The 23,367-nt window shown below is 42.6% G+C and overlaps 1 protein-coding gene across 6 annotated transcripts in view; it reads left to right on the forward strand.

Annotated features, from left to right (window-relative positions):
- unc80 (unc-80 homolog, NALCN channel complex subunit) overlaps positions 1–23,367 on the forward strand; it is a 345,386-nt gene that overhangs the window by 161,811 nt on the left and 160,208 nt on the right. For all 6 annotated transcript variants that reach the window (XM_033023608.1, XM_033023610.1, XM_033023609.1 and 3 more), the window contains 6 exons: positions 8,188–8,321; positions 9,248–9,413; positions 10,647–10,844; positions 10,939–11,036; positions 14,259–14,459; positions 22,529–22,633. In XM_033023608.1, the coding sequence (XP_032879499.1) occupies positions 8,188–8,321; positions 9,248–9,413; positions 10,647–10,844; positions 10,939–11,036; positions 14,259–14,459; positions 22,529–22,633 (902 nt within the window). The remainder of the gene's footprint in view (positions 1–8,187; positions 8,322–9,247; positions 9,414–10,646; positions 10,845–10,938; positions 11,037–14,258; positions 14,460–22,528; positions 22,634–23,367) is intronic.

Raw genomic sequence — 23,367 nt, forward strand, 5'->3', positions numbered from 1 at the left:
TCCAAGAATGCACTTTGTCAGGCCCTGGACATTTTTCTACCTCAATTCCTTAGCTTTGATGAGCTTCTCATTAAAAATGGTTGAGAAGTATTCATTTAATATCTCTCCCATCTCTTGTGCCTTTGTACTGAGACAGCCATGTTGGTCTTCTTTCCCCAGCCAGTCTCTTACTCTTAAAACATCTGTAAAATCTCTTGGGATTTTTCGTTACCTTGCTCAAGTTCCATTTCATTTCCACTTTTTGCCCTCTTTTTGCTTTTTTATGTGCCTCCCATGCTACTTATACGCACAGAGGGATTTGTTTGATCCCGATTGCCTAAATCCGATGAATCCCTCCTTCTTTGTCCCTACCCGAGTCTCAGCATCTCTAGGTAGCCTGGGATCTCTAAACTTGCCAGCCTTGCCCTTTATCCTAACAGGAACATGTCGCCCCTGTACTCTTGATATCCGATTGTTGAGAGCTTCCCACTTGGCAACTGTCTCCTTACCTGCACAGACGCTCCCAATCCATCTCTGCAAGTTCCCATCTAATTCCTCCAAAATTAGCATTGCCTCAATTTAGGATCTTAACTTGTGGGTCAGTCCTATCCTTCTCCATTGTTATCAGAAAATTGCAATGGGTTCTTGAACAGTTGGGCAAATGAGCAGAGGATCGGTTAATGGAGTTTAATGCAGATACAGTGCCCTCCATAATGTTTTCGACAAAACCTATCATTTATCTATTTGCCTCTATACGCCACAATTTGAGATTTGTAGTTAAAAAAATCACAGGTGGTTAAAGTGCACAGTCAGATTTTATTAAAGGGTATTTTGATACATTTTGGTTTCACCATGTAGAAATTACAGCTGTGTTTATACATGGAGGGGGATGATGGTGTTGAACACTGAGCTGTAGTCTATGAACACCAGCCTGATGTATGTGTTTTTATTGTCCAGGTGGTGCAGTGGAGAACCAGGGAGAGGGCATCCTCCATTGACCTGTTGTGGTGGTAGTAGGCAAATTGTAGTGGGTCCAGGTTCTTGTTGAGGTAGAAGTTGATATGTGCCATAAGTAACCTCTCGGAGCACTTCGTCATCATGCATGTTAGTGCCACCAGTCGATAGTCATTGGGTCACATCACCTTACCCTCCTTGGGTACTGGTATTATTGATACCCATTTAAAGCAGGTTAGAACCTCAGACCTCAGTTATGAGAGGTTGAAGATGTCTGCAAAAACTCCAGCCAGTTGCTCTGCACAGGTTTTAAGAACACAAATAGGTAACCATCAGGTTCAGACGCTTTCCGATAGATCACCCCCCAAAGAATCTTTTGACCGACCTCTGTAACTGAGATTGTAATATCATTGTTGTCTATGGGGTCCTGGGAAGGCACATCAGCATTCTCCCAATCAAAGCATGCATACATAATGTTTGGGACAAAGACCCATCATTTATTTTTTGCCGCTATACTCCACAATTTGGGATTTGTAATAGAAAAAAATCACATGTGGTCAAATTGCACATTGTCAGATTTTAATACATTTTTGTTTCACCATGTAGAAATTACAGCAGTGTTTATACATAGTCCTCGTCCTCCCCCCCAAAAAAATTTCAGGGCACCATAATATTTGGGACACATGGCTTCACAGGTGTTTGTAATTGCTCAGGTGTGTTTAATTGCCTCATTAATGCAGGTATGAGAGCTCTCAGCATCTAGTCTTTCCTCCAGTCTTTCCATCACCTTTGGAAACTTTTATTGCTGTTTTATCAACATGAGGACCAAAGTTGTGCCAATGAAAATCAACAAAGCCATATTAGACTGAGAAACACGAATAAAACTGTTAGAGACATCAGCCAAACCATAGGCTTACCAAAATCAACTGATTGGAACATCTTTAAAAAGAAAGAGCACTGGTGAGCTTACTAATCACAAAGGGACTGGCAGGCCAAGGAAGACCTCCACAGCTGATGACAGAAGAATTCTCTCTATAATTAAAGAAAAATCCCCAAACACCTGTCCGACAGATCAGAAATACACTTCAGGAGTCAGGTGTGGATTTGTCAATGATCACTGTCCGCAGAAAACTTCATGAACAGAAATACAGAGGCTATACTGCAACATGCAAACCACTGGTTAGCCACAAAAATAGGATGACCAGGTTACAGTGTGCCTAGAAGTACTTAATAGAGCAACCACAGTTCTGGAAAAAGGTCTTGTGGACAGATGAGATGAAGATGAACTTAGATCAGTGTGATGACAAGAGCAAAGTATGAAGGAGAGAAGGAACTGCCCAGGATCCAAAGCATACCACCTCATCTGTGAAACACGGTGGTAGGGGTGTTATGGCCTGGGCATGTATGGCTGCTGAAGGTACTGGCTCACTTATCTTCATTGATGATACAACTGCTGATTACTTCTGATGTGTATGGACCTATCTGCTCAAGGTCAAACAAATGCCTCAAAACTCATTGGCCAGCGGTTCATTCTACAGCAAGACCATGATCCCAAACATACTGCTGAAGCAACAAAGGAGTTTTTCAAAGCTAAAAAATGATCAATTCTTGAGTGGCCAAGTCAATCACCTGATCTGAACCCAATTGAGCATGCCTTTTATATGCTGAAGAGAAAACTGAAGGGGACTAGCCCCCAAAACAAGCATAAGCTAAAGATGGCTGCAATACAGGCCTGACAGAGCATCACCAGAGAAGACACCCAGCAACTGGTGATGTCCATGAATCGCACACTACAAGCAGTCATTGCATGCAAAGGATATGCAATAAAATACTAAACATGACTACTTTCATTTACATCACATTGCTGTGTCCCAAACATTATGGTGCCCTGAAATGGGGGGACTATGTATAAACACTGCTGTAATTTCTACATGGTGAAACCAAAATGTATAAAAACACCCTTTATTAAAATCTGACAATGTGCACTTTAATCACATGTGTTTTTTTTTTTACAAATCTCAAATTGTGTAGTACAGAGGCAAATAAATAAATAATGGATCTTTGTCCCAAACATTATGGAGGGCACTTTAAGTGTGAGAATAGACACAAAAAGCTGGAGTAACTCAGTGGGTCAGGTAGCATCTCTGGAGAAAAGGAATAGGTGACGTTTTGGGTTGAGACCCATCTTCAGTCTAAGTAAGAAGTGCATTTTTGGAAGTCGATCCAGGGCAGGACATTCACAGTGAATGGCAGGACACTGATGAGTGTTGTAGAGCAGAGGAATCTGGAAGTGCAGGTATATGCTTCCTTAAAAGTGACAGGAAGGCCTTCGGCACATTGGTCTTCATCATAAATTCATCAAGGTGAGAAATAACTTTTTCACCCAGAGAGTTGTGAATTTGTGGAATTCCCTGCCACGGAGGGCAGTGGAGGCCAAATCACTGGATGGATTTACGAGAGAGCTCTAGGGGCTAGTGGAATCAAGGGATATGGGGAGAAGGCATGCACGGGTTATTGATTGGGGACGATCAGCCATGATCACAATAAATGGCAGTGCTGGTTTGAAGGGCTGAATGGCCTCCTCCTGCAACTATTTTCTATGTTTCTATTTGAGTATAGAAGTTGGGATATTTTTTATAGTTGTACAAGACTTTGGTGAAGCCACATTTAGCTAATCCTGTTCAGTTTTGGTCACTCTGCTATAACAAGTATGTTGTTAAGCTGGAAAGCGTGCAGAGAAGATTGACAAAGATATTGCCATGTCTTGAGGGCCTGAGCTATAGAGAGAGGCTCTAGAGGTTGTGACTTTATTCCTTTGATTGTATAGCGTGTATACGATGATGAGGGGAACAGATTGGTAGATGTACAGTCTTTACCCAGAGTAGGAGAATGAAGAACCAGAGGACATAGGTTTAAAGTGAGGAAAGAGGAAAGATTTAGTAGGAACTTGAGGGGCAACTTTTTCATACAGAGTGTTGTGGGTATATAGAGGAGGTAGTTGAGGAGGTAGTTGAGGCAGGTACTATAACAACATTTAAAATACATTTGGACAGGTACATGGATAGGATTAGAGGTGTATGGGCAAAACGCAGGCATTTGGGACTAGCGTAGAAGGGGCACCTGGGTCAGCATGGGCGTTAGGCCGAAGGGCCTGTTTCCATGCTGTACGACTCTTTAACTCTAATTACCCTAAAATAAATACCTGATCAAAAAAGCAGCCTCCTCCTTTCTCTAGTATATAACTGAAATGTAACTAATTATATCCCGTCTAAGTCCTTTACACTATTGGAAACCCAGTCATTATAAAAGGAAATTGAAATCACCCACAAATACTACCTTATTATTTTAATAGCTATCTCCCAGAAAATATGCTCCTCTAATTCACGCTTACTATTGGGAGGCCTCTAATACAGTTCTATCAAAATGATTCTAAGTTCACAGGATGACCTCCCACCAGAAAATCCCGAGCACTGTGGTAATGTTCTTCCTGATCAAAAAAGCAGCCCCCTCCTCTCTTTCCTGCATCTCTATCAAGCCACTAACATTAGAATAAAAAACGTTAAAATCAGTGGTCTTTTCTGCCTCCTTGTCGTGATTTTGCCGGCACTCGCCTGTCCAGTCTGTTAATCTTGCTCTCTTTGACTACGTATTTTTCACAAACTTGTCTAATGGAATATAATCCTGACGAACGAGGTGGTGCATTTTGCGAGAGCAAGCCAGGACGTACACAGTTAATGATGTGCCCTAAAGGAGCGGAATGGTACCATTCGGTGCCGCCGTTTCGGCGCTGCCGTTTGGACGCCTCCGTTTCGGGGTGTTAGAGTTAGGGTTACGGTATGGGTTAGGGTGCCACAGCGGTGGGCCAGTGGAAACCAATTTCCAAACTTGTTAACATAAAGCTGAGCTCACTTGCAATATCCTTGGCATAGGAACTTCTTGCAGAGGGTGATGAATCACCCACCACCCCTTATGTGAAAAAGTTACCCCTCGGATTTCCATTAAATCTTTTCCCCTTCACCTTGAACCTATGTCCTCCGGTCCTCGATTCCCCTACTCTGGCCAAGAGACTCTACCGATCTATTCCTCTCATGATTTTGTACACAATTAATACAAAGTATTTAGGATGCTTCCCTTTATCAGCCATGCCATACAATATAAGAGCTGGGATGTCGTCTAACATTTGACCTGGATTGGAGCATTTAGTTATGAGAAGGCCAGATTTGTATTCTTTGGATCTGTCACTGATAGAAGTAGATAAAATCATGAGAGGAATAGACAATATAGATCTGTGGTAAGACGAGGGCATAAATTTAAAGTGAGAGGTAGGTTTAAAGGGGTCTGAGGAAGAATTGTGTTCCACACCAAGAGTAGTTGGAGTCTGGAATGCACTGTCTAAGGGGTGGTGAATGCAGGTACTCTCACAACATTTAAGAAGTAACTTAGCAAGTACTTGAATTGTGAAGGAAAAGAAGGCTATGGACAAAAAACCCCACAAAGCATTAGAATAACTTAGCGAGTCAGAGAGTATGTCCGAGAGGACATAGATAGGTGACGTTTCAAGCCAAGACTTTTCAGCCTCCCTCACCTGTATCCACTTATCGTTTGCCATGCTTTGCCCCAATCCCACCTCTTTTCCAGCTTTCTCCTCCCTACTACAAATAGTCTGAAGAAGTCCTGGCCCGAAATGTCACCTATCCATGTATTCCAGAGATGCTGCCTGACCTGCTGAGTTACTCCAGCACTTTGGGGTTTTTTTTCTTGTAAACCAACGAGAATAAATTGAATATGTTTCAAAAATCATTCCTTAATTATGGTTTAATAACGGCAAAAAAACTTATACTGACATTTTGGAAAAATACATCGACACCAACGCTTAAAATATGGATTTCAAACATGTTGGAAACCCTACATCTTGAAGAAATGCGATTCCTCCTAACAGACAAAGTAGACCAATTCCTAAGGATTTGGTCTCCATTTGTCGACTTCTTAGAAGCACATGGTGCAACACAAACGTAAAAACGATCCGTTTCAGGACTGGGTGAATGGTGGTCAAGAATAACAAATAGCTATCTCTCCTTTATTCTTCTGCCTTCTACCTCTGCTTCTTTTCTCTTCATTTTTTTTCTTTTCTCATCTTCCTTTTCTCACTTTCTGTTATCACACACTTCTCTATTTCTTTCCTATTCTTTTTCTCTCTTTTTTATTGTTAAAATAAAAACAATAAGAAGCTGTACATGAATTGTAGCGTCAATATATACTAGGTATCTATGGTACCATATTATTGTACTTACTTCTAATTAAAAAAATAAAAATAAAATAAAAATGCAAAAAAACAGCATCTGCTATTCCTTGTGTCTTAAACCTACAGCCTCTGGTCTTGATTTCCCTACTCTGGATAAAAGGTTCTCTGGATTCACCCTATCTATTCCCTTCATGATCTTATATGATCACCCATCAGCCTCCAGCACGCCAAGTAATAAAGTCCTAGCCTGCCCAATCTCTCCATATAGCTCATGCACTCAAGTCCTCAGAAATCTTCGCTGCACTCCTTCCAGCTTTACAACATTCCTCCTATAACAGGGTGACCAAAGCCTATACGATACGATAGAACTTAATTTATCCCAGGAGGGAAATTGATCTGCCAACTGTCATCAAACACAAGATACATGAAATATCAAATTAAAGTGACGAGTGGAAAGGATTGGGGATGTGCAAAGATGGGGGGAGGTATGTTGCTGAAGTTACTCCTCAGGTTGACCAGTGTGTCATGGAGGGGGTGAGCTGTATTGTCCAAGATGCTCCGCAGTTTGAGGAGCATCCTCACCTCCAAGACCCACCTCCAATGAATCCAATTCCGCCCCCAGGACGGAGCCAGCCCTCCTGATGAGCTTGTTCCTGATGAGCTTGTTAATCCTGTTGCAGTCCGCAGCCTTCGCCCTACTGCCCTTGCACAAGACAGCGAAGAAGATGGCACTGGCTACCACCGATTGGTAGAACATCTGCAGCATCTTACTGCACACATTGAAGGAGCAGAGCCTTCTCAAACAGTCCAGCCGGCTCTGTACCTTCTTGTACAGGGCCTCAGCATTCCTGACCCAGTCCAGTTTACTGTCCAGGTAAACTCCAAGGTCTTTGTACTCCTTGGTAAACCGCACATTACACGATTGATGGAGACGGGTGCTCCTCTCCTCCTAAAGTCCACCACTAACTCCCTAGTCTTGTCGGTGCTGAGTTTCAGGTGATTCAGCCCACATCACTCAACAAAGTCGTTGACCACACCTCTGTATTCAGCTTCCCTCCCCTCACTGATGTAGCCCACAATTGTAGTCATCCGAGAATGTGGGTTAAATGCGAATAGGGTAAATGGGATTCATGTATGGCACAATGGGCTGCATGAATGTGGTGTGTCGAAGGACTTATTCCTGTTCTGTATGACGACCTTCTACAGCCGATTCAACACCCATAGCTTTCATTGCAATAATTAGTTTATCGTCCTCAAGACTTATTGTTCTCCATCTCCTATTGACTTTTTAGTAAATTCTCATGTCCACATTTGTAATTGAAATTGGTTGTGTAAACTTATAATACTGTAATGACTCCCTGTATAGTGCTTGAGTTGATCCACTAATCAGAGGTTATAATTACAATGCCAGCAATATTTCCTTTGCAAATATAGGCTTGGGAATTTAGGATGGAAATGTAAAAGATACGGCTAGAATGTATAACTTCAAAGTGAAGACTAAATTACACCTGGACAGCCTTGTTCAATTATTTCCTTTAAGCACACCTCCTGCAAAGAAATGCAGTAAAAGATTGACAGTGATGTTTGAATGCAATTTATGGTTTAATTTAATATTGTCTGCTGTTTATCAAACGGGACATTAATTGTTATGGGGAGAGGGCAGGATAATTGGATTGTGAGGGAAAAATATATCAGCCATGATATAATTGGCCAAGTAGCTTTGATGGGCTGAATGGCCTAATTCTGTTTTTTATGCCTTATAGTCTTATGGTCTTTCCAAATATGCTGCTTAATAAGAACGATATGAGAGGGAAATTAATAATTCAAGGAAAGTCTTTGTAGATTATTTTTCTGTTTAAACCTTTACTTTTATGAAACTAAATAATAGCTTTAAACACTTTCTGTTTGAAGTTTGAAAATGTTCTCAGAATCTCATAACACGTTAATTGATAACACAAATGAATGTTTTCTAACTTTTTCATAACTTTTGGTCACTTTAACGTTTCACGTAGTTACTGTTAATCCGACCAAGTGTGGCTGTCCATTTGCACTGAAGATGGCAGCATGCCAGCTCCTTCTAGAGATCACAACATTTCTTCGAGAAACCTTTCCTTGCTTGCCCCGACCACGTACTGAGCCTCCGGTTGTAAGTATCATCAATCACAGTTTATTATGGATAGCAAATCATTCTATCAATAAAAAGTATTAAGCAAATCTAAAAAGCAGAAAGTAATCCGTGACCTTATATATGAAATTTCAAAAGCAGGGGAAACTTCCCATAGATTATACCTTCTGCGTTTCAGAGGTTCATTTTCTAGTTTAATATTAAGTGTTGGTTTTGTGTCAAGGCTAGTCCCAATGCAGGAACTTAATTTTGTCGACACAGAAATTGCAGATGCTAGAATATGAACAAAAACAATGTGCTGGAGGAACTCAGCGGATCAGATAGCATCTGTTGAAGGAATGGACGAATGATGTTTCGGGTGGTACAGTAGAGCAGCTGATAGCAGCACCAGAGACCCTGGTTCGATTCTGACCACAGGTGCTGTCTGTGTGGAGTTTTCATGTTCTCCCGTGTGGGTCTCCTCCGCGTGTTCCAGTTTCCTCCCACATCCTAAAGACGTGCAGGTCTGTCGGTTAATTGCCCTCTGTAAATTGCCCCTTGTGTATAGGGAGTGGATGCAAAAATGGGATAAAATAGAACGAGTGTGAACGGGTGATCGATGCTCAGTGTGGACTCGGTGGGCCGAAAAGCCTGTTTCCATGTTATATCTCTAAACTAAACTAAACCTAGACAGATCAATCTGAAGAAGGATCCAGACTGAAACTCTGTCCATTCCCTCCATTGATGCTGCCTGATCCACTGAGTTCCTTTGCTTTTTGCTCAACTTTGCTTTGCCAGTGCATCAGATACTTCCTTGGGAAAAAATAAATGGCCATTCCCCATTTTTGTCTCTAAGATGAACTTTTTGACCTCTAATTTAGACATTTTAGTATGTGCCGCGCAACGACAAGAAGGTTTTGGACATTTCTCCTTCTCAAAATGTTGATTTGTCTAACTCTTTTCAACAGGATTTGGAAAGCTGCAGACTTCGTCTGGACCCCGAGTTAGATCGACATAGATATGAACGCAAAATCAGTTTTGCAGGAATTATTGACGATGAGCAAGATTCGAAGGACTCGCCACACAGCAGCAGCCATACTCTTAAATCTGATACAGCTTTTGAGGAGAGGAAAGGTTGGAAAGGAATCTTTTTTAAGCATTTAACATTTTTTAAATGGATACAAATGAATCATGAATATAATAAAATTAAATGATCATTGTATATTATACTTCATATACAAACAAATTGATGTTCCTGAGGCAGTGGCCCGAAGAAAATGTACAGTATTTATTTCCTTTTCAAGGCAAATGCTGCACAAATGCTGCACATAGCTTGCAATGCCAGAGGCCCGGGTTCGATCCCGACTATGGTTGCTGTCTGTGTGGAGTTTGTACGTTCTCCCCATGACCGCATGGGTTTTCTCCAAGATCTTCAGTTTCCTCCCGCACTCCAAAGACATACAGGTTCATAGGTTGTTCAAGAAGGAACTGCAGATGCTGGAAGATCGAAGGTACACAAAAATGCTGGAGAAACTCAGCGGGTGCAGCAGCATCGATGGAGCGAAGGAAATAGGCGACGTTTCGGGCCAAAACCCTTCTTCAGACTGATGGGGGGTGGGGGGGAGAAGGAAGGAAAAAGGGAGGAGGAGGAGCCCGAGGGTAGGGGGATGGGAGGAGACAGCTCGAGGGTTAAGGAAGGGGAGGAGACAGCAAGAGCTAGCAAAACTGGGAGAATTCAACGTTCATGCCATCCGGACGCAAGCAACCCAGGCGGAATATGAGGTGCTGTTCCTCCAATTTCCGGTGTTGCTCACTCTGGCAATGGAGGAGACCCAGGACAGAGAGGTCGGATTGGGAATGGGAGGGGGAGTTGAAGTGCTGAGCCACCGGGAGTTCAGGTAGGTTATTGCGGACTGAGCGGAGGTGTTCGGCGAAACGATCGCCCAACCTCCGCTTAGTCTCCCCGATGTAAATCAGCTGACATCTAGAGCAGCGGATGCAGTAGATGAGGTTGGAGGAGATACAGGTGAACCTTTGTCGCACCTGGAACGACTGCTTGGGTCCTTGAATGGAGTCGAGGGGGGAGGTGAAGGGACAGGTGTTGCATTTCTTGCGGTTCATAGGTTAATTGGCTTGGTATAAATGTCAATTGTCCCTAGTTTGTGTAGGATGATGTTAATGTTTGGGGGATCACTGATCGGTGCAGACTCGAATGGCCAAAGGGCCTGTTTCCACATTGTACCTCTAAACTGATGAGATTTAGTCATCCAAATTGATAAATCGGGTATTGATTATTTGCTTGCATTTTATGTAAGATACCCTGGAATAGGTAGCATCATTTTTGATGTGTAACCTTTTTTTTCTTAGGACCAGTTAGAAAAGTAAGACCAGGAGGTTCCCGTCTACTTCAGATAAAGGGGGCACGAAGTTTTCGAGTAAAGAAGGGTGGATCTTTATCAAGTATACGTCGAGCAGGGAGTTTGAAGAGCGCAAAACGACAAGACTCTGAGTCCGAAAATGAAGAGCTTATATTATCTCAAAGCCATGACACTGTTACTGATATAGGTAATTTCTTAATCTATGTTTTATTCAAACAAATCTAGTATTGGTTTGCTAGTGTAAAAAGAATATACATAGAATGTATTCCTATTTTTAACAGGTAGCCCCTGGAGTACCAGTGAACCTAGTATTGAACCAGAAAGACTGAGTACAGGGGGAACAGAAGAAAATTACCACAGAAACATGACCTGGTTACCGGTACGTGTTAGTTCTTAAATATTTGTGTTTTCTTCTTTGCTTGAGATGCCAAACTTTAGTGTGCTAGCATATTTGAACCAGAAATCTCGCAAATGTGGTCAGAGATAACATAAAAATAGATTGATTTCTGAAAATTAAAAAAAAATGCAGATACAGGTGCACAACCTTTTATCCGAAGATCCAAATAACGAAAACCTCCGAATAGCGGACATTTTTTCGGTCCTAGAAGAAAGGTCCTTGAAAACGTTCACCGAGGGCGGCCCGCAGAGGTGACAGCGGAACCTCCGGTCGGTCCTCGAAGAAAGGGGAACTAAATCCCCATTCATAAAAGAGAAGGTGAGGGTATATTGCGCGGGAGGGTTAATAATTGACAATATGCTGCTGCCTGCCCGCTGAGTTAAAAAGTTCCCACGGTAGACTCACGATACACAGTGTATCGTGAGTCTTGCGTGGGAACTTTTTAACTCAGCGGGGCAGGCAGCAGCAGCAGATTGTCGCTCGCTTCAGTTTCACCCCACCTACACCCCTCTGCTTCCCGGCCATGTGTGTGACCCCTTCCCTCCCCTCTCCAGCTCCCCGCTCATTGCACCGGCGCGAGGGCTTTGCACTGTCTTCATGTCGGCGAAAACAGCAGGTCAGTGCCAGTCACCGGAGACGTCAGGACCAACGGGACACCGACCCCCAGGCCCACCGCAAGCACGGAGATCCCAGAGACCCACAGCCAGCAGCAGCAGCCCAGCCCCGTTCCAACTCCAGAGGAAAACTGCAAACTGGCCGGAGACGTCAGGACCACCAGAAGCCGTTCCCCGAGCTGCGCCCCCTCATCGGGACCGACCCCCAGGCCCACTGCAAGCACGGAGATCCCAGAGACCCACAGCCAACAGCAGTCCAGCCCTGCCCCGCTCCAACTACAGAGGAACCTGGGTTGCGGATGACGGGGCGCAGCTCGGGGCGTCGTAGGGGCCCATCGGGGAGCGGGTTCCTGTTGGTCCTGACGTCTCCGGCCACCTGCCATCCTCCGGGAACTGTACCGCCCTTGCAGGAGAGTGGGGTTGTTTGCAGTTGCAGAGGGAGGGGGCAAGGGCGGTACAGTTCCCAGTTCTAGTCCAGGGGGGTGGACGGAGACGTCAGGACCAACGGGACACCGACCCCCAGGCCCACTGCAAGCACGGAGATCCCAGAGACCCACAGCCAGCAGCAACTCCAGCCCAGCCCCGCTCCAACTCCAGAGGAACACGTAGGGGCAGAAGCTGATGGTGTGCAAGGTACGTCTTGTTCTTGGGGTGGCGGATGAGGGGGCGCAGCTCGGGCTGTGGGCAAACTGCCACTTGTCGCCGTAGCGGCCCATCGGGGAGCGGATTCCTCTGGAGTTGGAGGGGGAGGGGGGTATTGTGCTGTTTGATCACCCCCTGCTATCCCAGGGACAGGGAGACACAGCGGCTTTTTAGACTGGTGGGCAATCACTTCCAAAGTTCTGCCCACAGTCAGTACACCTCTCCTACATTGCATTTCATACAAACATTTATTCTGCAAGAAAAAACTACATTGAAGACTCAAACTCGCGACCGAGTTTACTGCCGGGATCAAGGCGCAAACTCGCGACCTTGCGGATATGAGCCGAGCACTCTACCACTGAGCCAGCCATTAAAATCTACGCTAAAAAATTTCCATTCCGAAGACCGACAAATTCTGAATTACGAAAAGTGTCTGGTCCCAAGGCTTTCGGATAAAAGGTTGTGCACCTGTACTCAAAGTCAAAAATAAAAACAGAAAATGTTAAAACTGCTATGGAAAGAGAAACAGTTAACCTTTGTGCTACAGTCATTGACTGCTCCACAATCCATACAGCAAATATAAGTTCTGTTATTCTGTACTTTAATTTATTTCAGTTTGTACATTCATCATCTTATTGAAAATGAAGATAAAAAACATATGGATGTACTAATATATGTGTGTGCACAATTTGTAAGTTTGGGTGGCTGATTGATGAAAGAGATGAAAGATGTATGAAAGAGAGGCAAATAATTCGAGTAATAGTTGAAACTGAGATATTATAGAATCATATATCATAAATGGAAGCCATTTAGCCCTTTATGTTCCTCTAAAGAGAGTATTTGTGCTTCCTGCCCCATTTTGACTTTATAAATGCAGCTGTGGAGGTCCTCTTCTTAAAATATCTGAACAATTCTCTTATCATACTACGGAATCAGCTTCACCCACGTTTCTGAACAGAATGTTCCCAACAGGTCTCACTCCAAACAGAAGTTTGTGGAATTTAATATATTTTCATTGTGGAAAACTGCAGCAAACTGAATTTATAATGTCGATTTAGGTTGACAAATCAGTGAATCTGAGAGTATGAATTAAAAACAACAAAGCTCCAAGTATCGTGATTAGAATTGGCATAATGGTAATGTGCAATAATCTCCCAACAAATTAATGAATATTAGGCATTTTTTCAACAGGAAGAGAAGTGTCAGAGGTGGTCCAGGTGAATTCTAGGGCACAATGAAAGCTAATGGCGAAGGTGATAAAATTGACAAGTTCAGTGCGACAGCAGGAGACAGCACGAATGCAGTCATTGATGCAACAGAGCTGTAGGGCTGTATTGGAATAGGCTTGGCAATTGCAACTCCCCATGTGAGTTCCTGTGGCTACCCGTCTGATCATTGGAAATGGAAGATATTAAAAAAGAAGTTGTTGAAGATAAAGTTGAGTTCTGCTAAGTTGACGAGAGTGTTAGTGGAGAGAAACTGGTTGTGTCGTTGTTCAAGAAAGAAATGAAGAATGCTAAGACCTTCCTGATAGATCATGAAGGTGTATAGATATTGGATGTACATGATAAAGATAACCCATTAGGGATCAGGGAATTTGAAAGTTATCAAAATGGTGGCAGGCATGAGAGATGTTGTGGATGTAAATGGGAAGGGACTTACACCTTTTGCCTGCACAGATGTTGATTGACCTACTGATTTCTTCCAGTATTCTTCCAATATTCTGTTTATTGTACATTCCAGCATCTGCATTCTTTTTTTACCATTCCAAAGCTATTTGTTTTCAGACATGAGAATATATTTGGCAGCTGCAGACCAAATCTGACTTTAGTTCCGAGCCTCAATAAGGCATAATTAACACAGTTTAGGTTTATGGTCAGATATCTTATTTAGTTGATAAGTAAGTGAAGTTTTTAAATATTAATAATATTATGTTCCATTTCTATAGGTTATGATATTGATAAGCAGCCAACAAAGTTTCATCTGTTCTCATATTGATTACTGCCATCCATGTTGCTACCAGCATCACAGTCGATCTTGTGCACGACTTGTGAGGGCAATCAAGCTCCTCTATGGAGACACTGTGGATACAATCCGCGATGATGATTCTGCAAGTAAAATAGGATTGAGACCCAAGAAGTCCAAAGAGGTAATTATAATTCTGCAACCTTGTATTCTGGGTGAAGAGTTTTGCTTTCCTTGTTACCTTTTTCCCATCATTTTCAATTGTTGTCTGACATTTCAGAATCAGAAATAGAATCAGAATCAGATTTTATTCGCCAAGTATGTTTTGCAACATACGAGGGATTTCACTGGCCAGGTCAGTCATACAATTAAAAGCAACAGACTAAAAAACACATTTTAACATGAACATCCACCACAGTGACTCCTACACATTCCTCACTGTGATGGAAAGTGAAATAAAGTTCAAGTCCTTCCTTTTTTTCTTCCTCGGTCGGGGGCCTCGAGCCCTCCGTTGAAGGGATGATCTTGACTCCTGTAGCCTCCGCGTGGAGGCGTTCAGCTCCTGCATCGGGATTGCCAGCTCCCCCGCGCCGGCGATCGAACCTCGCGTCGGGGCTGGACGAACCTTCTGCGCCATTGGAGTTCCTGACTAGCTTCTCCCGCGACAGCGAGCCCTTGATGGTAAGTCAGCAGGCCACGGTGGGAGCGATCCCAGGCAAGGGATCCGCTACGATGTTAAGTCTGCGCCCCCCGGTGGGGCTCACGACAGTCCCAGGAGGCCTCCAGCTCCAGCGATGGTAGGCCACAGAGCCTGGAGAATGTGATCCAAAAATTGATCACAAGTTCCTGTGAAGGTAGGAACTTGAAAAAAAGTTTCCCCCGGTCCACTCCCCCCTCCCCCCACATAAAACAAACCTAACTACATTATAACAAACTTTTAACAAACGCTAAAAATAACAAAAAGATTAAAAAAATGAACAGACTGCTGGCAGGGCTGCCCATCTCCCCGGCGCCCCTGGCGGTAAAAATTTCAATACAATGCAATAAATGCACACATTGATTGAATACATTTTAGTTTGGTTCTCATCAAATGTGCTATTTTTCGAATGCTGAATTCAAAGTGCCACTCATTTCCTTGCGGTTTATGTGGAAAATAAAGATTCTGCTGTGGTATTTGTTAAGAAAAGAACTGCAGATGCTGGTTTAAATCGAAGATAGACACAAAATGCAGCAGTAACTCAGCGGGACAGGCAGCATCTCTGGAGAAAAGGAATGGGTGACATTTCGGGTCGATATCAGTCTCGACCTGAAACGTCACCCATTCCTTCTCTCCAGAGATGCTGTCTGTCCCGCTGAGTTACTCCTGCATTTTGTGTCTATCTTCGTGGTATTTGTTAATTTGGATGACTCTTAAAATTAATGATGGGCAAAATTACTGGCATTGCTTCTGATATCCATGTCCCATAAGCAAATGTAAGAGAAGGAAACTAGAGTATTTTAGTGTCTGGCCTTGCCCATCTTCATTGCCCTTGAGAAGCTGCTCATGAACCATCAACTTGAACTGCAGCAATTGGCAAAGATATTCCAACAATAATACTGAAAGAGGGAGGTCTCAAGTTATAGTTGTACAACACAGAAACTGGCCCTTTGCCCAACAAAGCCTGTGCTAACCTTTTTCCCATCCACAATAATCGTATTTGCCCACATTAGTTCTGTACACTTCTATGCCTTGCATATTCAAGTGTCTGTCTAAATATCACTGAAACATAGTGATTGTGTCAGATTTCACCATTGCCCTTGGCAGCAAGTTCCAGATATAAACCACACTGTCTGTAAAAAAAAAAGAAACTTTTATTCCTGAAATCACCTAAAACATCACAACCTGAAACTTTGCCCTCTTGTTTTTGATACCTCTATCAGGAGAGGTAAAAGATTCTGACTATCCATTTTATAATTTTATATACCTCTATCAGGTCACCTTCAACTGGCTTAAGGGAAAACAAACACATCCTATCCAAACTTTCCCGATAACTAACATCCTTTAATCCAAGCACCATCCTGATGAATTTGCTCTGCTCTCTCTATCACGACCACATCTTTCGAATAGTATGGCGACCAGACCTTCAAGTGCAGCCTAACCAGTGTTTTGTAAAGTTATCAAGATTAAATTCCATCTGCCAATGGTCCACTAAATTTTCCATCTGATCCATAAGCTTCTATAGCCTTAGTAATCTACTCACTATCATTAATGCCACTGGCTTTCATGTTATTCTCCTGCATTCTCATCTAAGATATTAATATATATATATCACGTAACAAGTCCCAGCACCAGTCCTTACAGTATACCATTGATCACAGACTTCCAATCTGAAAAGCAACTTCCATCATATCACCAAGCCAATTTGGATCCATTCATCCACCTCGCTATAGAGCTAATGTACAGTGGCTTGCAAAGGTTTTCATACCCCTTGAACTTTTCCACATTTTGTCACGTTACAACCACCAACGTAAATGTATTTTATTGGGATTTTATGTGATAGACCAACACAAAGTGGTGCATAATTGTGAAGTGGAAGGAAAATGATACATGGTTTTCAAATTTTTTTACAAATAAAAAACTGAAAAGTGTGGCGTGCAAAAGTATTCAGCCACCCTGAGTCATACTTTGTAGAACCACCTTTCGCTGCAATTACAGCTGCAAGTCTTTTGGGGTATGTCTCTACCAGCTTTGCACATCTAGAGACTGACATTTTTGCCCATTCTTCTTTGCAAAATAGCTCAAGCTCAGTCAGATTGGATGGAGAGTGTCTGTGAACAGCAATTTTCAAGTCTTGCCAGAGATTCTCAATTGGATTTAGGTCTGGACTTTGACTGGGCCATTCTAACACATGAATATGCTTTGATCTAAACCATTCCATTGTAGCTCTGGCTGTATGTTTAGGGTCGTTGTCCTGCTGGAAGGTGAACCTCCGCCCCAGTCTCAAGTCTTTTGCAGACTCTAACAGGTTTTCTTCCAAGATTTGGCTCCATCCATCTTCCCATCAACTCTGACCAACTTCCCTGTCCCTGCTGAAGAAAAGCATCCCCACAGCATGATGCTGCCACCACCATGTTTCACAGTGGGGATGGTGTGTTCAGGGTGATGTGCAGTGTTAGTTTTCCGCCACACATAGCGTTTTGCATTTAGGCCAAAAACATCAATTTTGGTCTCATTTGACCAGAGCACCTTCCTCCACATGTTTGCTGTGTCCCCCACATGGCTTGTGGCAAACTGCAAACGGGACTTCTTTTGGCTTTTTTCCAACAATGGCTTTCTTCTTGCCACTCTTCCATAAAGGCCCGATTTGTGGAGTGCACGACTAATAGTTGTCCTGTGGACAGATTCTCCCACCTTAGCTGTGGATCTCTGCAGCTCCTCCAGAGTTACCATGGGCCTCTTGGCTGCTTCTCTGATCAATGCTCTCCTTCCCCGGCCTGTCAGTTTAGGTGGACGGCCATGTCTTGGTAGGTTTGCAGTTGTGCCATACTCTTTCCATTTTCGGATGATGGATTGAACAGTGCTCCGTGAGATGTTTAAAGCTTGGGATATTTTTTTATAACCTAACCCTGCTTTAAACTTCTCCACAACTTTATCCCTCATCTGTCTGGTGTGTTCCTTGGGCTTCATAATGCTGTTTGTTCACTAATGTTCTCTAACAAACCTCTGAGGCCTTCACAGAACAGCTGTATTTATACTGAGGTTAGATTACACACAAGTGGACTCTATTTACTAATTAGGTGACTTCTGAAGGCAATTGGTTGCACTGGATTTTATTTAGGGGTATCAGAGTAAAGGGGGCTGAATACTTTTGCACGCCACACTTTTCAGTTTTTTATTTGTAAAAAAATTTGAAAACCATGTATCATTTTCCTTCCACTTCACAATTATGCGCCACTTTGTGTTGGTCTATCACATAAAATCCCAATAAAATACATTTACGTTTGTGGTTGTAACGTGACAAAATGTGGAAAAGTTTCAAGGGGTATGAATACATTTGCAAGCCACTGTATCTTAATCTTCTCGACTAGTTTACAGTGTAGGACCTTGTTAAATGCCTTACTAAAGTCAATACAAAATACATCTACTGGTTTTGAAAGGAGTCACAAAAACCCTCAACGTCTTAGTTATGACCTCAAAAATTCGATCAAATTAGTGACACAGGATTTCTCTCACACAAACCCATGCCTACTATCCCTGATTCCAAATATACATTGATCCAATAATTTCCCCGTAGTTACCTGTTTATATTTCCTGCTTCCCTTTTTAAAAGAGTAACATTAATGAAGATGATTAATAATGATGTGATTAATGAAGATGCCGAATCTCTGTCAAGGCCTCAGCTCTCTCCATTCTTGTTTTCCATAGCAGCCGAGGATAGATCTCATCCAGCCTGGAAATTTATCAAACCTTATGTGTTCTTGACATCTGAATCCTCCCCCTTCGGGTCTCGACCCAAACGTCACCCATTCCTTCTCTCCAGAGATGCTGCCGTTCCCGCAGAGTTACTCCAACCATTTTATGTGTATCTTCGGTTTTGAAACCAGCATCCTGCCGTTCCTCCTTCCACACATTTCGTCTTCCCCTTCTATATTGGACAAGTGGTCCAGACTAATCACTTTTTCCTTCCCTAAACTTACTGACTCGGGAGCGGAGGAGAGGAGGTGGGAGAACAGGGGGAGGAGGAGGAGGGGGGAAGGGTGGACGCAGGAGAGGGACGGGTGGAGAGGAGCTGGGAGGGGGGGTAGGGAAGGGGAGAGAGGGGGGAGTGTCCTGAAGGAGGGGGTAGGGTGGTAGTGGGGGGGGTAGGGGGGAAGAGAGAGTAGATGTCGTACTTGAAACTCGGAGACCGGATGGCGTGGACATTGAGCGGGCTAGGGCTCGACTGCGATGCGGGCAGTGGGCCTCGGGAGTGCTCTGGACCTCGGAAGCCCAACCAAATTACTGTGTGCTCAGCTGCTTCAATCCAGAGCCCGGGGGGGAGTGCGTCTGTGCTGCAGGCGGGGCAGGGCGCTGCAGACGGGCGGCCGAGTGCGAGTCGGTGGGGGAGAGGGGTGGGGTTGACGTAACTTGCAGCGCGTGGAAAACTGTGCAGCGGGCTGCGAGGAGCAGAGCCATTGTGACGTCATCAGCTCGTTAACTTGAAAAAATATTTCAGATTTGTGAACAATTTTAATAAATAACTCAGGAAATAATGCATCAAATATTTAGATGAGGCAATTTTTGACTGTGGTGTATATCTCTATCGGAATATGTAAAATTTTCACCGTTAGCGCGTCGTGTTTTCGAGAAGATGTGAATCACACACGAACATCACACAAGCACACAAATACACACATAAATACACATCCAAGATCAAAGTTTTATAAGTATAAAGATGTGCAGGGCACGTTTTTCTACACAGAGGATTGTTGGGAGCAGAGACGATGGTGGTGTTTAAGAGGCTTTTGGATAGGTGCATGGAAATGCAGGGAATGGGGGGGGTGGGGGGTTAGGGTCATGTGCAGGCAGATGACATCAGTTTGGCACATACATTGTGGCCCGTTCCTGTGCTTTACTGTTCTATGTTCTATGTTCAACCCACTATTGTTATTCAATTTTTTATCTAGTATTCAAGTGACCAGTGCTGCAATCAGTATGAGATCTTGTTACTAGTATTTGCAAAAATCATGCAATCTCCATTCCTTTTACCATCTTCACAGTAACTGTGTATTTAATTTCCAGGTCAGCATGCTATACCTCTGAAGTACTTAATCACTTTCTGGCTTTTATGCTTTGTTTTCATATTCTTCTGCTAATGTTGTGATAATTATTCATTTGCCTAAAAGGTCTAAATTGCCCAAAATTTTAACCCAAGATTTCTTCTACTTTTACAATATGGATTAAATTTGAGTTGTTACTGATGTCTTAGGATACATTTGTTTTTTTTTAAATTTTAGCCAGGGAAGCCTTGCTCAACAAAACACAGTTTATAAAATTGACGTTGTGGTGCTTTAGCTCCATCTATGACCCAAACCATTAATGAGCATTGTCCTACATTGTAATGCATTGTCAGACACAATACGTGAGAATTCTTATTGATGTATCACCACATGTGCCTCTGAGGCTTTACGTTGAGGCTTTTTGTGACTCCTTACAAAAATGCAATAAATACTGTTGGTCCATCAGTACTAATCTTGCAGATATTGAATTATTTTCCCTCTATTCTTGTGCATCGATTAATCCTTATGTTTAGCTTCTCTCCACGGTGAAAACCTATACATTTCTTTCCACCTTCCCACCCTTGCTTTTCTGTTAACTCCCTCAGCTCTGCATTTCCCATTCCGATTACATTTTGAATCATCTGCTGCCTGTGGCTGATCTTAATATCTTGAAACATGCCTAACTGTGTGTTCAGATGCCACGTTCTAAGATTTAACTGAATTCTGTTCATTCTTCACCTAAAATCTTTTTTTGTTGATGAAGCTTCATCATCTTTCTAGTAGTCTGTTTTTTGGCTTTGTATCCATGTTTATGAAATTCTAGTGGATGTTTTAATATATTAAAGAGGCCCTATAAATATAAAGCATTATTGTTTAAATAACTTTTTGCCTATTGCACCAGTAGCAATCCTAGATTATAGAATCACTTGGGAAGGATTAAGAGAGCTATACAGATCAATTTGAATGAGAAAGCAGATTAAACCTCTTTAAAGCTGAAAATTGGACAATACAGTAAAACAACAACCTACTATCCCACTACTTAGAGATATCCTGATGATTTAATATCTGGCTCATAAGCAATGTTTTGTGCGCTAACCAGACACTCGCTGGGACTCAGGGCCGCAGGGTGCCCGCAGCACTTTTCTGACACTCAACAAGGTCAGGGGTTCCTCTGCTGCCTGAACCTTCACCAGGGTCCAGGATTACTGCAGTGCTGCACACATGCTCACTATCAGGGGTTCCTGTGCTGCCTTCAACAGAGCAGGCCCTGGGGTTTCCATGCTGTCCTAACACTCGCTAGAGGCTGGGGTTACATTTATCACTTTAACACACCAGATTATAGAATCAGTTTATTTATTCATGTGTGTATATATTTATATTATGGTATATGGACACACTTATCTGTTTTGTAGTAAATGCCTACTATGTTCTGTGTGCTGAAGCAAAGCAAGAATTTCATTGTCCTATACAGGGACACATGACAATAAACTCACTTGAACTTGATTCATGTTTCTCTCACTGTCCTGATACTCATTGAGGTCCAGTATTCTCCCCCTGCCCAAAAATTGACATGCATGGAGTTCACCCACTGCTCTGACAGCTACTGGAGTCCAACTTTGCATGCATCCTTTAACTTCACTCGGAAATTTATTTCAATGCTGTGCCACATCTTTAAAAAAGGAAGTAAATTAATAATATTCAATAGTTTGGAAAATCTGACCGTTACAAACGTGCCGACTTCTCTGAGTTTTACTTAAACTCAATCTTATTTCCCCTTGAGAAATTAAAACCGAATATCACTGTAATTTGGTTTTCAGATAGAAAAATACTTCATTAATGGTTTATTGAATTTAAATAAAGAAATGATGGACTAGTTACCAATATTTCATTGTTAATTAGGGATTTCTGCAAATATGCATGTAAATTTGCTTCACCCTCTCCTTAAACAAAATAACAATGTCATCATCTTTCCATCACCCCATTTTGTGGATGAAATTTCACATACATACTGCTTTTTTATGTATACATCTTATAAAAGTGTATAAAACAATGAGGGGAACAGATGAATGCACAGTGTCTTTGAGTAGGGGACTCCAGAATAAAGGAATCAAGATGAGAACAACTTAATAGGAACCTGAGGGGCAACGTTTTTGCATGATGGGTATATGGAACGAGCTGCCAGAGAAGGCCATTGAGACAGGTACTATAACAAGACTTAAAAGACATTTGGATGGGTACTGGACAGAAAAGGCATAGAGATATGGACCATATATAGCCAAATGGGATTGGTGTAAGTGGGACATCATTGTCAGCATGGCCGTGTTGGGCCAAATGGCCTGTTTCTGTGCTGTACAACTCTGACTCATCATAGAAAATAAAGTGCAAACTGCATATTTCCGATAAAATAGAACAATAATGGAGTGTTCTTTAAGAATGCCAGGAAACAGAAATGCTTGTTGCTCATAATTGTTCCCTTTGAACTGCAATTAAATATTTATTGGGTTTTTTCTTCAGTGCTCTGACAAGTCTTGCCTCCGTACACCTTTGAGAAAAAGGATACCTGTTACAAGTCTGGAAGGGAAAAAGGATTCTGGAATGTTGAAATATATTCGGACTCAGGTATTGTTATGTAATTGTTCAGGTGTCTTTTTATATATACTTCGGCTAATAGTTGATACATAATCATTCCTATCTATCATTTTTGTGCTGTTCATTAAGGGCCTATCCCACTAACGCCACTTTTCAGCGACTGTCTTCGACCTTCAAGCTCGAGGCCACTCGTCAAACTGTGATTTTTCCCACGACTGTGATTTTTGGCCATCTTACTCAGTCCCCCTCCGCTGCGCAGGACAAGAGGATTTTTCCCATAGATGAAAAATAAAAGAGTTAATACCGTTTAAAAAATGTTGAGATTCTCTCTCCTGAGGCCACGTCCCTACCAGAGGGACTATAAAACCCAGAAGTGTGGAGGTGCCTTAGTTCTCTGCAAGATGGGAGAGCGAGAGGTTGCAATTCTCAGTCTGAGCTGTGAATAACGCTGAACACATGTCTACTAAACTGTGAGTGGTTTTACTGACCTGTCAGTGCCCTTAATGTGGTTTGAAAATGTAGTTTGAAAATGCAAAAGTGTGTTTTGATTTGAAAGTGCTAAAGCTGTGTTGCCTTTGGTTTTGAAAGTGCTAAAGCAAGCTGTGTTGCCTTTGTTTTTGAAAGTGCTCAAGCAAGTTGTGTTGCCTTTGTTTTTGAAAGTGCTCAAGCAAGTTGTGTTGCCTTTGGTTTTGAAAGTGCTAAAGCAAGCTGTTTTGCCTTTGGTTTTGAAAGTGCTAAAGCAAGCTGCCTTGCCTTTGGTTTTG

This window comes from Amblyraja radiata, chromosome 7 (assembly GCF_010909765.2).
Source record: "Amblyraja radiata isolate CabotCenter1 chromosome 7, sAmbRad1.1.pri, whole genome shotgun sequence".
Lineage (NCBI taxonomy): Eukaryota > Metazoa > Chordata > Chondrichthyes > Rajiformes > Rajidae > Amblyraja > Amblyraja radiata.